Below are 13,463 nucleotides of genomic sequence, written 5' to 3' on the forward strand. Positions count from 1 at the left end.
GATAATGTGTGAATTGTGTATATGGGTCCCTGGGGTGAAGCATTTGGAAAGTAGGGTGGGGCAATACTCCAAATCCAGTTTCTGCAATAGACCGGATGTCTGCATGATCCAGTCCAGGATTCTTATAAAGCTTGCATCAGGTACAGGTGATAGACACGCAAACTCCCTCTAGCGACAGATTTGGAGAAACGGTTGAGGAGAGAGGATCCCTGAGCCAAGTGTGGCATTATCTTTCTGGATCTGTGTGTTTTGTTTGGGAGAGGCTTCCCAGAGCCTGGCTTAGTTAAGTTAGTGGGCGTTTAGGCTAGTGCTCCAATTGAGCTAGACTGTATTTTCATGATTTTGTTTTGGAGACATTCTAGAGGACAGTGCTTAATATCCCTAAAAGTGACTTATATAAATATATATATGAACATAGTCCAGGTAGAGCGGCACACTAATTCACTTCAAAGGTAATTTGCCCAAGTGCTTCCAATGACTTGTAATGCAAATAAGATAGGCTCACTCTCAGAAAGAATAAATATTTTATCTAAATGAGTAAGTGTCAATATATGTTAGTGTCTCTTAAAAATGTGTGTGTGATCTCTGTGTATGCAAAATAAAATTTGAGCATTAATTTTATTATTGAGGTAATTAATATTTAAATTCAGAAAGAGCTTAACAATATTGCTCCTAGCGTCTTTTTCTCTAAACAAATCCCTGCCGCCTGGGAATATAGCTTAACAATCTTTTTGTCCTTGAGTTGTGATTAAAACAGCTGAAGTTTTTTTAATCTGCCTTATACTAAATTCACAATGTTGTTCTCAGGTTGTAGTTAGTTCAAATATATAAACTGTAGCTGAAATTCTAAACTAAATGCTTTATTGTGTACCAAAATACATAATAATAATAAAAAAGCTACCTATTATTACACTGTTATAACTGAGATATATTTTAATAACCAGATAATTCAAGACTGCATGACTCAGGGTCATTAAAGACCCATCACTAGATCACATAGATCATTAGTGATCTAGACAGTAAACGGATGGACATGTTCACAGAAACAACATGGAAACTTAATTTTTGACTTTTCATTCTGCAATTAGAATGACTCATCTTTGATGTTGCTACATTAAATTGTGTTCAATAGGGCAGTGGGAGGCCATTTAGAACCTAGTTGTGAGGACAAGTTTAATATTGGGATCAAGGGAAAAGAGAATCTAGACAAACATAGTTCTCATTTACCTTGCCTGGGTTTCAGAATATTAATAAATGAGATCTATTTGACAATGCAATAATCTGGAATATTAGCTGTACTTTCCCACAATTATTTATATTTTCTCATTGCTGCTGCCTCACTCATGTACCACTGGTTGCCTGTACAATTCAGGATTCATTTCAAAATCCTTACTTTTACTTTCAAACCTCTTCATAGTGGTCTCCCATAATCCGATGATCTTCATCTGTTCTCTGCTCTGATTTCTAGTTCTTTTGCAAGGCATGCCCCAATCTTCTGGAATGCCCTTCTTTTCCCCTGCCTTTGGTCCTTGAAATAATCCCTCAAAACCCAATTCTTCCGGGTTGCCTATGAACTTATGTGTAAATGCTCCCCATCTTCCTTAAGTTCACCTTTCCTAGTTCCTCTTTTCCACTTTGGGACAATACTCATTTCCAACAACATTATTACTTTTTAACTTGTGTGGCCAGTACATACCTAAGAGTGGCACTTTTGCCTCTTGTGTAATATATCCTATCACTTTCTCATTTGAGCAGGTCTCTCCTTACCCTTTTGTTTCTCTAAGTAAAATTGTTATGCACAACTTGTTATGCCCTGTTTAGAACCATTCCATCTATGGTACCTGCCGGTCTGCATGCACTTTACTTCATATAAAGCTCAAAATATAGGTTAATAAAGTGCCTTACTACCTGCATTTTTAGCCAGACTTATGATCCCTGTTTTTTTTATACCTGCATAAACTCTACATTTTAAAAGTTAAGAACATTAGACATATGGAATTTACAAACCATAACCACTAGGGAGAGCTAAAAGCACATCTAAATTCTACATTTCATTGTGCATTCAGAAACCAAGAGTATTATGATGCAAATGAGTTATATTATGACAATATTCTGTATTAACTTCCATGAAGGACTGCCATGAAAATGAATGTTATTTATATTTACTTTTTATTATTTACTTTCTCACACTCGTTCACTGCAATCTCAGGCATACCCAGATTCCAGCATGTACTGGTTGGCTTGGCATGATAGGAGTGTGATTGCTGTGAACAATCATATATAAATTAATATTGTTATTGTATTTTTTGTCCAATTTTGGTGTGTTAACCACACTTTTATTAAAAGTAAGTAACACATCACAATTAGACAAAAAAATTCTACAATATGACTTGGCATGATAGGAGTGTGATTGCTATCCAGGCAACCAGTAAATGCTGGAACCTAGGCATGATGGGACTGTGATTGCTGTTAGCAATCACACTCCTATCATGCCAAGTCAGCCAGTACATGCTGGTACAGGGTGGCTGTAGGTGATGTGCAGACCCCATACTGCTGACAGCATCAATACACAAGGGGGGCAGCTAGCCAGGTTTCAGCATGTACTGGCTGACTTGACATGATAGGAGTCAGGAATCATAGTCCCATCATGCCTAGGTTCCAGCATTTACACATCCATGCTATCACACACACACTCATTCATTCACAGATTAATTCCCTCAATCACACATACTCATTCAAACACCCTCCCCACCCCCTTACCTGCACTGCAGCTCTCTCAATGCCGCTCACAGACTTCAGCAGGGGGCGCGGACTCCCTCTGCGTTCTCTTGTACTGCACAGAAGGGGAAGCAGGACTGGAGCAGAGTCATGTGATGTCACGTGAACTCTGCTGGGTTCCGCTTCATCTGTGCAGTACAAAAGACCCTTCCACAGGTAAGTAGCAGGGCCGCGGGATCTTGTGATCCCGGTTGCCTTGGCTGCCGCTCTCACGCGGGCCGCATGTTGGATGCCCCTGTTCTATCTTTTCCCTTCTCTTCTATCTTCAATATGCTACCTTCTTTCTTTGTCTGCATCTCTGCGGACATAACACAACAGGAACTTCTGCAAAAATGGTGCTTATTGTGGTGACTTCCTCTGCACCAATCGGTGGATCAGGGAGAGGATGTCACCACAATTGCCGCCATATTGCCCTCAATTGGAGCTTTCGGTGAGGTCCTCCTCCCTGATTTGAGGATCAAGGAGAGGCCATCACCGCAAGCACCAGTTCCTAACGGGTTATGTCCGCGGAAATGTAGACAAAGATATCAGATTACAGATAGACGATAGGAGAGAATATGGTCGGCAGAAGCGAAAGTGATTGGCAGAGAAGGTTGGGTAATATTTAGACAGCATGACAGATAGAGTAAATGAGAGTGAATGTGGGCACCAGGCAACTAATTTAATTCCCGAAACAAGAATGCCACCCAAATTCATGGCTGAACCAAATAGGCATGGAGCAAAATTCATTGCCCAAAAACAAATGGGTCAAAAAATAACTGAAAAATTTTAATTCACCTGTGCTCACTGAGTTGGCTTCAAACAGGGAGTATGTATGCCTTGGCATGTTCTAGATTATATATGTATATATGTTTAAATATGGCAGAGCTGGATATTATACAGAGTATGCCAATGATAATACAGTGATATGAGGTTGTTTAAATAGAAAAGAACAAGAAAATTTGCAATATGATGCAAGTCTGAGGCTGTCTGAGTAGAATAAAATAGTGAGGTCTTGCTGCCCTTCTCACAGTAGAACCTACTGAAACACACTGAGAGAAACAAGGTAAGAATTCAAAACCAAAGATTTAGTCTTAATGTAACAACCTACTATATACCATTCAAAGCGGCATCTCAAAATAACTACTATATTCACATTAAAGCTTGCATTGCTGTAAATTGACTCAAATTAAAGTGAATACTGTTATATGATATATCTGGGTAGAATTATTACTGCTTTGGACAGGATGTACAGTTGTCCACAGACACACATTCCTTCTAAAAAACTAAAATTATTAATATTTGTTCTGTCTATCACTTTGTTGATGGCTTTATCTAATTTTATAACTGACAACAAAATTAGCATTTTTTTTGAGTAAGTATTAAAGTGTATGACCAGAAAAAAAGCATATACACTGATTTCCAGAAATTCTGTAAATTATACTTTGGTTATAACCTTTGAATGTATGTATTGCAAGAAGATCTATGTAAATTGTTGGTGGTATATAAATAAAAGATAATAACAACAACAATAATAGTTATTATAATGAATTATACTACTACTACTAATAATAATAATTTGATGATTGGTACAAGCTTCATACAAGGCACCAAGGTGCTGTAAAACCTTGGGGAGTTGATACTGTGTTAGTACACTAGATGGCAGTAGAGAGCCTTCATCCGGCTCATAAGCAGAGAAAAGTCAATCGGGGGAAAAGGGAAGAAAGAAAGGAGATCTCTGAGTATTGGATTACCGCGCTTCTTCTTATTTGGTGTTTGGGTATTTGGGGTGCTCTATGGGATTATTGCATACTCATCCGGATTTCGTAGCAGGATTGTAGCCTCCTTGTTCTGATTCTATTGAATGAATCATTGGAATTCTACACCGGGATCTACAGTCTGCTGGGCTGTTCCTGCAGGTGCTGAATCCTCCAGCAGCAGCAGCAGCCGTAAGAAAGTGGAGCTGCGCCTTAGGAGCTGTCCAGCGCTACTTCAGCACCCCAGGTCACTGTGAGCATTTCTTCACACCATGGGCTGTTGTACTGGGCGATGCACGCTGATTTTCCTCTGCTCTTTACAGATGGTGAGTAGAACCTAAATGGCCACTTCTCTCCAATCATCTTATTAATGTTTTAAAATAGAAGCAGAATGCATTGATTGCCTACCAGCACTTCCACCACAGTGAGAACTTGGAGTGGAATCCCTGATTTGAAGGATATGTTGCTTTGTCTAGTGCTAACGTAAGATGGCTCTGAATGTTAGGTTCGCTGCTCTTAAAATGATTGGATTCTCTGTGCTATATTATTAATGTGTTCTTGTCATTTGCTGCAACTATGTTCTTATTTTAATCTTGTTCAACTGGCAGGATAAGGGAGACTATCCGATTGAATGTCATGCCTGGTATTATTGCACTGGTGGCTTTAATGATTTGTCATCATATCTAAATCCAGTCTCAAAAGTGACCTCAGGTGTCACAGGCTTGGCAGCTCCATACAAGACTATACAGGGATAGCCAAGCCTTGTTACTCCAGCTACAACTGTTGTGATGTACAACTCCCATCATGCATTAGCATGATGGGGATTTTAGTCCACTGCTGCTGCAGTGCCAGGGATACCTTGTGGCAGTGTGACTGTATAAAGCCAGTTTAATAAACTGATGCATATTTATTTCTGGAAGTGATCTGCCATACAGTTCATCCCACAAAGAAAAGGCTATTTTTTTGGCATGAGTATTTGATTATGGCCTTAATGAAATACTTGTATATATATCCTGCAGGCATCTTATCATTGGTGTTCTGGTAAGATTTTGTATTGATGGCTGAATTGCTTTTCCTTGTGGTTAAGACACAAAAGGTGCAGTTTTCTTTGCTTGTGATGTTAAAGATCCAACTGCCTGCTAAAAAGCTGTCACCTTTAGGTGATTATTAAATCATTTTCTCTGTCAATAAATCAAGCAAAGAGGATGTCATTTTCCTTACTGCTTTTAAGAGCCATGGTGTTCATTCTGTGGTTCCATACGTTGAATTGTGCTTGTTTGTCTCCTTCATGTTCAACCAAATAGAAATAGATATGTGCGTGTGTATATATATATATATATATATATATATATATATATATATATATATATATATAATTAAAATGTGTTGAGTGATCTAACAACCATAATACAGAATGGGAGAGAGATGTGCCAGTTGCATGATTTGGCCATTTGGTAAAACTTTGGTGCCAATCATGGCAGCTTCAGAAGGTCAAAGTGCAATATCCATTTAACCCATTTTCCCTATTAATTGGAGTAATGTACGCTGGAAGGTATGTTGACCCTTACAGATCCAGCTAAGGTGAGAAGGACAATGCAAAGCATTTATAGACCTTGGAACAGTGGATATGTCAAGTCACTCTCCATACATCTAGTTAATCAATTTATGATTCCCAGTGATATTAAGTCAGCACCTTGGGGCTTTATTTCCCAGACTGCTGGTTTCAGCCCTGGAAAGCTGTAGCCTTTGGACAACATTCTGTATGAAATGTCTCAATGTACAACTGGATGATGAAGATGATCATAAATGTTCAATAACATCTGGATGGATACATTACTGCATCTGATATTTATGAAATAGCCTGCTGAATGGTGCTACAATTTACTAATTAGGAATTAATTAAGGATGGTAAACCTGTCCCATGTAAAACAACCAAATAAACAACAGAATATTGATCCTGCGTCTTAATTACAGCAGGTACATGGGTTGCAATGCTATTGTTTCAAAAATTGTGGACCATAAGTACTACTGATTTGATGCTGTCTGGCACAACTCAAAATGATGAACACTCACTCAGATTTACAACTTTGACATACTGTATTGAACTTTACAGCAAGGTCATTATATTTTAGAAGCAAATAGTAGATTTATTCTTTTTCAGTTAGCCATTTGGGTACTAGCTGTAAAGTGCTCAGAGCACATCCATATTTTTATCTCCCACTTAGTGAGACCTATTCTGTCTTCTGTCCATGGCAGGTCATTGCAAGCACAACATTGTAAAGACAGATTTATGTGTATGCACATAGGTGTAGATATAACATGAAAATATTACTTTATTGACTCAACAGAGAGAATTACAAGGGTATATTTCTCTCTCTCACTATCTTCATCTAAAATGTAAATTTCTTTAACGGTTTATCTGTATTAATCATTAATGCAGTAATATCCTTTTCAGCGATAGACCAGCAGAAGAAAAAAATAACAACTAAAGCAGAATTAAAGCATTCCATTTTGAGATGTTATATATATGTATGCGTGCTTTTATTTATTTAGTGCTAACAGAATGTACTTAATGCTATACAGTATATTAGAGAAGGCAGTCCTATAAAAAGTACAGTAGTCATACAGACATTTTGGTGAGGTACAATAGATCCATAAGAAAAGGTCCCTGTTCTGTAGACTTTATGGTATATAGTAATAATTTGTGTATCTGGGTTTGTTAATTTCATAAACATAGAGAAGGAAATAGAATCATTTACAGGTATTATGCTAATAAATGTCTGGGTGTAAATCCAAATATTCAACACACAATCCCAAAAATGGATCACTCACTTTTCAAAAAAGTTATTTACTTTTATACTTTTATATTCAAACTGTGTTTGTATAATTGCAGCATTTAAGATTTATATATTTTATATCTCTGTATATATATTTATAGAAACAACCCTATATATATATATATATATATATATATATAGGGTTGTTTCTATAAATAGTGTAATACGCATGTGTGTATATGTGTATAATATATATATATATTTTTTTTTTATTTTTTTTTTCTAATGATTTCCCCAGATAAATTACTCCTACTCAACATATTGTCACTAGGAAGCTAGTAAACCAATGTCATTAACACCTAGGTATATTGCGCATGCATTTTTGTGACAAATGGATGTCCAGTGCTGATCAGGATATATAAGAAAGCAGCATGATCCTCATAACTGCTCCAATCCTTGCCTCTGACCATCTGTATCCTGTAATGTATTCAATAATCAACAAGAATGGGAACTAATTCCAGTCATGGTTGTGGTGTGAATATTTAGTATATTCATTCATTTTTTAAATACATATATCTGTAGATGGAAGCATTTAACACTTATGCCCATAGTTTTTAACTGTGCTACTTTTAGAAAATGTTGCTCATTAAAACCATGCTTGTGATTCTCAGTGGTGTTCTCTGAAATTAGATTAATTCACCATAGGTCTTAAATGTGCTTTTCTATGGATAAATACAACACATTTAACATAAATTATAACATTTGAAACATCAAAACTATTTTTTTAAGTCCCCAAATAATTTTGCTATATTTTCCCTCAAATTGTCTGATGGCATGCTTAATTCTAGCCTGCAGTGCCAAAACAGATGAAGGATAACAATAATAATAATACTAAAATATATTCTGACATTTTATCAGTCCTCTTAGATTACTGACTTACAAATGGTCCTAAAATGTTGTTCTGTGTGATGTTTTATATTAAAAATGTAATATTCCAAAAAGTGCTGAAATTGGGCAGAACACAACCTACCATTCGCCTCTACCAACCACAAACCAACCATAAAAGTTGTCAAGTTTCAAGAAAAAACTGTTTTGTTGAAGGATCAGTGGTCAGAAAATAGAGCATTCTACAGAAGTTGACTGTCGTGTATCCCACCAATAGACAAACTCAGACACTAACAAATCAGACACTGTCAATCAAAGGCTGTCCTTCAAAATTCCACACCACAAAAGGAGACTTATGACAGAAGCCATAGAGAGGCATGCAGACACTTTGAAGGAACTACAGAGTTCAGTAGATGAAAGTGGAGTAATTGTGTCCCAGTCAATCATATAAAAAACGCTGTATAACACTGGTCTATGAGGAACGGTGGCAAGAAAGAAGTTGTTAAAAAATATCATCTAACACGTCTTGAATTTCCATTAACAAGCCCCAGTGGTTATTTTTGTCAGATGAGCTTTTTTTGGCCAAAACTCAAATAGCTTTGTGGTGCAAACTCTATACCGCCGTACGCCTCAAAACATAATTCTTACAGAGAAGTATAGTACTGGCAGCATCATGTTGTGGGGATAGGGATCGTAAGAGGTCTCCTGGAAAACAGCACGCTGGAGTCCATGAAAAACTGAAGCAGGACATTGACCTCACATGGCCAAAGCAACGTTGGAGTAGTTCAAGAACAAAACAGATGAATATTTTAATCGGACCAGTCAAATTCCTGCTTTCCAATTCCATTGGAAATTTGTGACAGGAATTAGAAATTTTGGTCCACAGACGGCAATCAACCAAATTGGACAACCTGGGGGTTGAATAATTATGCAAGCAACATACCAGTTTTTGTTTTTCTGTAATAAAATATTACTAAAATACTTGCGCTGCTGCATACCCCAGTGAAAAATCACAAATTCCAGATTTTATGTTGTGCTGAAGAACTCGACAGATTATGTATTTAGGTTTCTCATTGTCCTTATTCAGGGTAATAAGTTAAGTAAGGATTGGCACATTTATAGCATTATTTATTCTTGATATTACTGCCTTTTGTTCAACTGATACCTTCAAGGTAAGCAAGCACAAGATTTGTTGGCAAATGCCTGAAACTGCATATTTGTACTTGAGGATCCAGAGTTCTTCTTTTTGGTTCTTCTTTTTACTCCCTTAAACGTCATCTTTTTTTGTTGGTGTATAAAGTAATGAGTAAATTCTTTAATAAAAAAAATCAGTTGCAAAATGTGTAACCAAGTGATTTCCGTAAGGTGGTTCAAGTTACGATGCTGATCTGATCTGAAGATACATACATGTTTGTCTGTACTGATGAAATAGCAGATGGTATTTATAATAATTAATTCATAATATATTTAAAAATGCTAATACATGTTCTATGAAATTTATTTTGATGCATACTATCAATTCTGGCATGATTCAAACCGCTGTATTCCAGACACAAACAATATATCTGCTTTAAGAGTAATTCTTTTTACTGTTTCTATAAAAGGAATGTTTAGTAATAGAGCTGTAACATAAATGCTTATCCTTTCATGTGGAGTTGTGCATCTGGTACTTGGTTTGGCCAAAAATTGAAAATGAGCTGATTAACAGTACAATATGCAAATGGTTTTAAAGGTTTTCAACCGTGCGGTTAAATGGAAAGAATAGCAAATATATACTGTTCTACATGAAAGGTAATGGAGATATTATTGTAATCAGTATTTATTGGTTTTAAGTAGATAGACATCATATCCTACAACACTGATCTATATGATATATATGATAGGTTTAAAGGTGTGTGTCTAGTGGCATTATACAAAGTAAAATACTTTAAGATACTATCTTTTTTACAAAGGCTATTTTTGGCGCATTACAAACTGACTGACTATGAAAGCAAATTCCTGCAGTTTTCTCTTGAAGTAAAAAAGGAGAAATGTGTTTCTGAGACAAAAATCTGTCCTTTGAGAATATATATATTTTTTTATCCCACTCAAGCCTCACTGTAACCGCCAAAATAAAAGAAGGTTCGGTTATTGAAAGGAGCTTTAATGTAATAGGTTGTAATAATGGATAAAATGGCCAAATCATGAAAGGGGAGACACGTTATTTTAAAATGTGTTCAGGGTTTACTTAATTTGACCTAATAGCATGCACACAGATCTACGTGTATTAATATACTTATTGGCTTCCTTTGCCATAAAGAAAACCAAAAATGTTGCTTGTAAATATAGTTTGGTCAGAAACCATCTGGAGAGAGCACAAAATGCCGGAAGACTGTGCAATGATCTTTTAGATGGAAACTCATTGCTTTTTCCTATAAAGTGACTTAATAACTCTAACTCCATAGGAATTTAGCTACTAGTGCAACCCATATGATCCCGTTTACTGATGATCTAACAGGAGAAAGGCTACGCATATTTCTAATAGCTCATGGCATTTGGAGATTACAACCCAGTAACCAAGCCCTTAATATCTTTTGGTACAGCCAGGGAGCAGAAAAGGAGAGGACTTTAGTACACAACTGGTAGACTACAAGCGACACTAAATCTAATGCAACAAGAAAGGCTTACGGTGGCATGGAGCCACAAATAGTTGGTACAAATCTCCTGTATCACCCAGTTAGTCTTCTGTTCTGTAGCACCTTGTTATTATCATGGCCTTTATATAAATTCTGAATATGTGTTTCTTTTGTATCTGTGATCGTCTTTGCTGCCAGAAGTGTTAACTATATATGATGGCTCTTATTACTTAAGATTTTTTGTTCTTTACTGTGTTTGTAACTCTAAACAACAAAAAACACTATACAGAGTTACTAACGCATTAGCATTAACTCGTTAGATACGTCTTTGTATCCAAAAGTCCAAAGGTAATGCACTACTAACAGTGAGCACTTTAGTCGTATACCTTTATCATATAGACATATAATGCAGTGAATTTGCATTACTTTTTCTTTATCAGGTCATTACGGTACCTTGGCTTTTGTATATTGCAAGATTTGCACGTAGAAATCCTATTTTGCAAATCATATTGCTGATGCTTGAAATATTCAAACTGAATACATGACTTACTGATTGATTATCTTTTATTGTAAAGTAAAACCCTTGCTCCCTGCCTTCTAGCTAAAAGCTGTTAACATGAAATTTATATTTTAATAAAGTCATGTCTCTGCAAATGTGCTCCTGATGTTCATCCAGTTCTATTTGCTGTAGATGTCATATTTCATCCCAGTATTATGCAGCAGTAAAAGTCTACACCGTGCAACACCTTTGCATAGAAATAAGTTAATAGAAGTGGACGATCAGTACAGAGCACGCCAAACAAGCTAACCTGGGAGCATTTGTGATAAATAATAAATAATGATTTTTATGATATAACTAGAGCAAGGTTTGCATTTGTAGACCCATTCAGGCCACCGTAATTCTGGAACTGTAACTGCAGGGGTAACCGCAGGCAGGGTACAATCAGGGTCAGTAAACCGTGGGTTAAAGAGCATCACAACTGAAGGGCAAACCGTGAGCAAAATCCAGAAAAAAAGTCAAACTGTAGAGTCAAGCCGGGTTATGTCCGCGGAGATGCAGACGAAGAAAGAAGGTAGCAGATTGAAGATAGAAGAGAAGAAAGAAGATGCAGAAGAAAATGGGGAAGCCGAAGTGGTTGGCAGAAGTAGTCGGCAGAGAAGGTAGGGAAGCATTTAAAGAGTGTGGGAGAGAGCGTGAATGAGAGATAGTAAGCGAGAGTGAATGTGGGCACCAGGCAAAAAATGTTGTTTCCAAATTAATAATGCCCCCGAATTTTAGGCGAAAAGTAATGGGCAGGGAACTAAATTTGTTGCCCGAAAATGGGCTAAGAACAAACTGATAAATTAGTCAAATTAATCGTTTTTGGCCCATTTGCATGTCTACTGTTAATACAACCTAGGTCCTCACCACAACCCAGACTGGAGGGGACCCAACAAAATTGGCAAATTACACCAATTAAATCAATATTAAAATTGAGTACACTTTTAATAAGTCATTGCGTATATTTTGTGATTAAAAATGTCTTTATGCATTACAGGAGCTACAATATGTTTAATTCTGGGGGTTTTTTCATGGTAGCTGCTTAAACATTGGGCTCATAGATTTTCCTGTACATATCTACTTTTTATTAACAGGTAAAAATTGATGAAAGCTGGTCCATGAGAAATGGTTCATTGCTTCAAATTACCTTTTTTTCCAAATGGCTTTATGATCAATGCAACATCATTCGGAAATAGAAAAGGCAACCACTGGCACGCCACATGAGTTGTTGACACTAGCAGCTTAAAAGCCAGAGGTTTCAAGGGTTCCATATTCTATTACCGGAGATGTTTTTTTCCCTGGTAATAAAATACCAATTTTTCATAGACTGCAATGAAAAACCCAAGATGAAAGTTATTGATCCATTTTAACTCTTTTATATTTTCACAATTATATATTTGCATTGGCACACTTTAAAGATAGGAGCTAGTTTGGCATATAACTCATTTAGTGCACCCACACAAACTCATATATATATATATATATATATATATATATATATATATATATACTATACAGTATATATAAACACTTCATTTATTAATAAAAATAAGAGTAAAAAAATAAAAAAACACAATTTAGCTAAATTGACAGCAACCTCTCCAAAATCCCAGATGAATTTTAAAACTTTTATCCCACTACTGTGCACATTTTTTATGTAGTTGTGAGGTTTAGTTTGTACGACATTGTGTTGTGAGAACAGGCTCAGACATTATAGAATGTATAATTTATCATTTGCAAGTACGGTATCTGGCAGTCCACACACCCTATCCATGCTCAGGTGATATTAGGTACCTTTGCCACAGATATCGCGATAAAATGCTGTATTCTAAGAAAAAGAATGACCATAACACATAATTTAAAGACATTTGTGTATTGATTTTAACCAGGATAAAGTAGATAACACTTGATTACACATTTTTTAAACACAAAGAATATGAAGAATATAAAGAATTTTATCAAAGAAGGCACAAGCTGATGTTACATGATCTAGTTCTTTTGTAAAGGTATCTTTTACTTTGCATTATCCACGCCGGACAATGGCTTCACAGAATATAAAAAGACTTTCTCTGCACAGGCATTATTTGACTTTGTGATATAATGGGACAGAGCCTTTGTATAATGCAAGATA

At 36.2% G+C, this 13,463-nt stretch overlaps 1 protein-coding gene across 1 annotated transcript in view; it reads left to right on the forward strand.

Moving 5' to 3' along the window:
• The first annotated feature begins 4,486 nt into the window (after positions 1 to 4,486).
• NKAIN3 (sodium/potassium transporting ATPase interacting 3) overlaps positions 4,487 to 13,463 on the forward strand; it is a 170,207-nt gene continuing 161,230 nt past the window's right edge. The window contains exon 1 of the mRNA XM_053466574.1: positions 4,487 to 4,840. Coding sequence (XP_053322549.1) covers positions 4,787 to 4,840 — 54 coding nt within the window. The 5' untranslated portion in view covers positions 4,487 to 4,786. The remainder of the gene's footprint in view (positions 4,841 to 13,463) is intronic.

Source organism: Spea bombifrons, chromosome 5 (assembly GCF_027358695.1).
Source record: "Spea bombifrons isolate aSpeBom1 chromosome 5, aSpeBom1.2.pri, whole genome shotgun sequence".
In the NCBI taxonomy this organism is placed as follows: Eukaryota; Metazoa; Chordata; class Amphibia; order Anura; family Pelobatidae; genus Spea; species Spea bombifrons.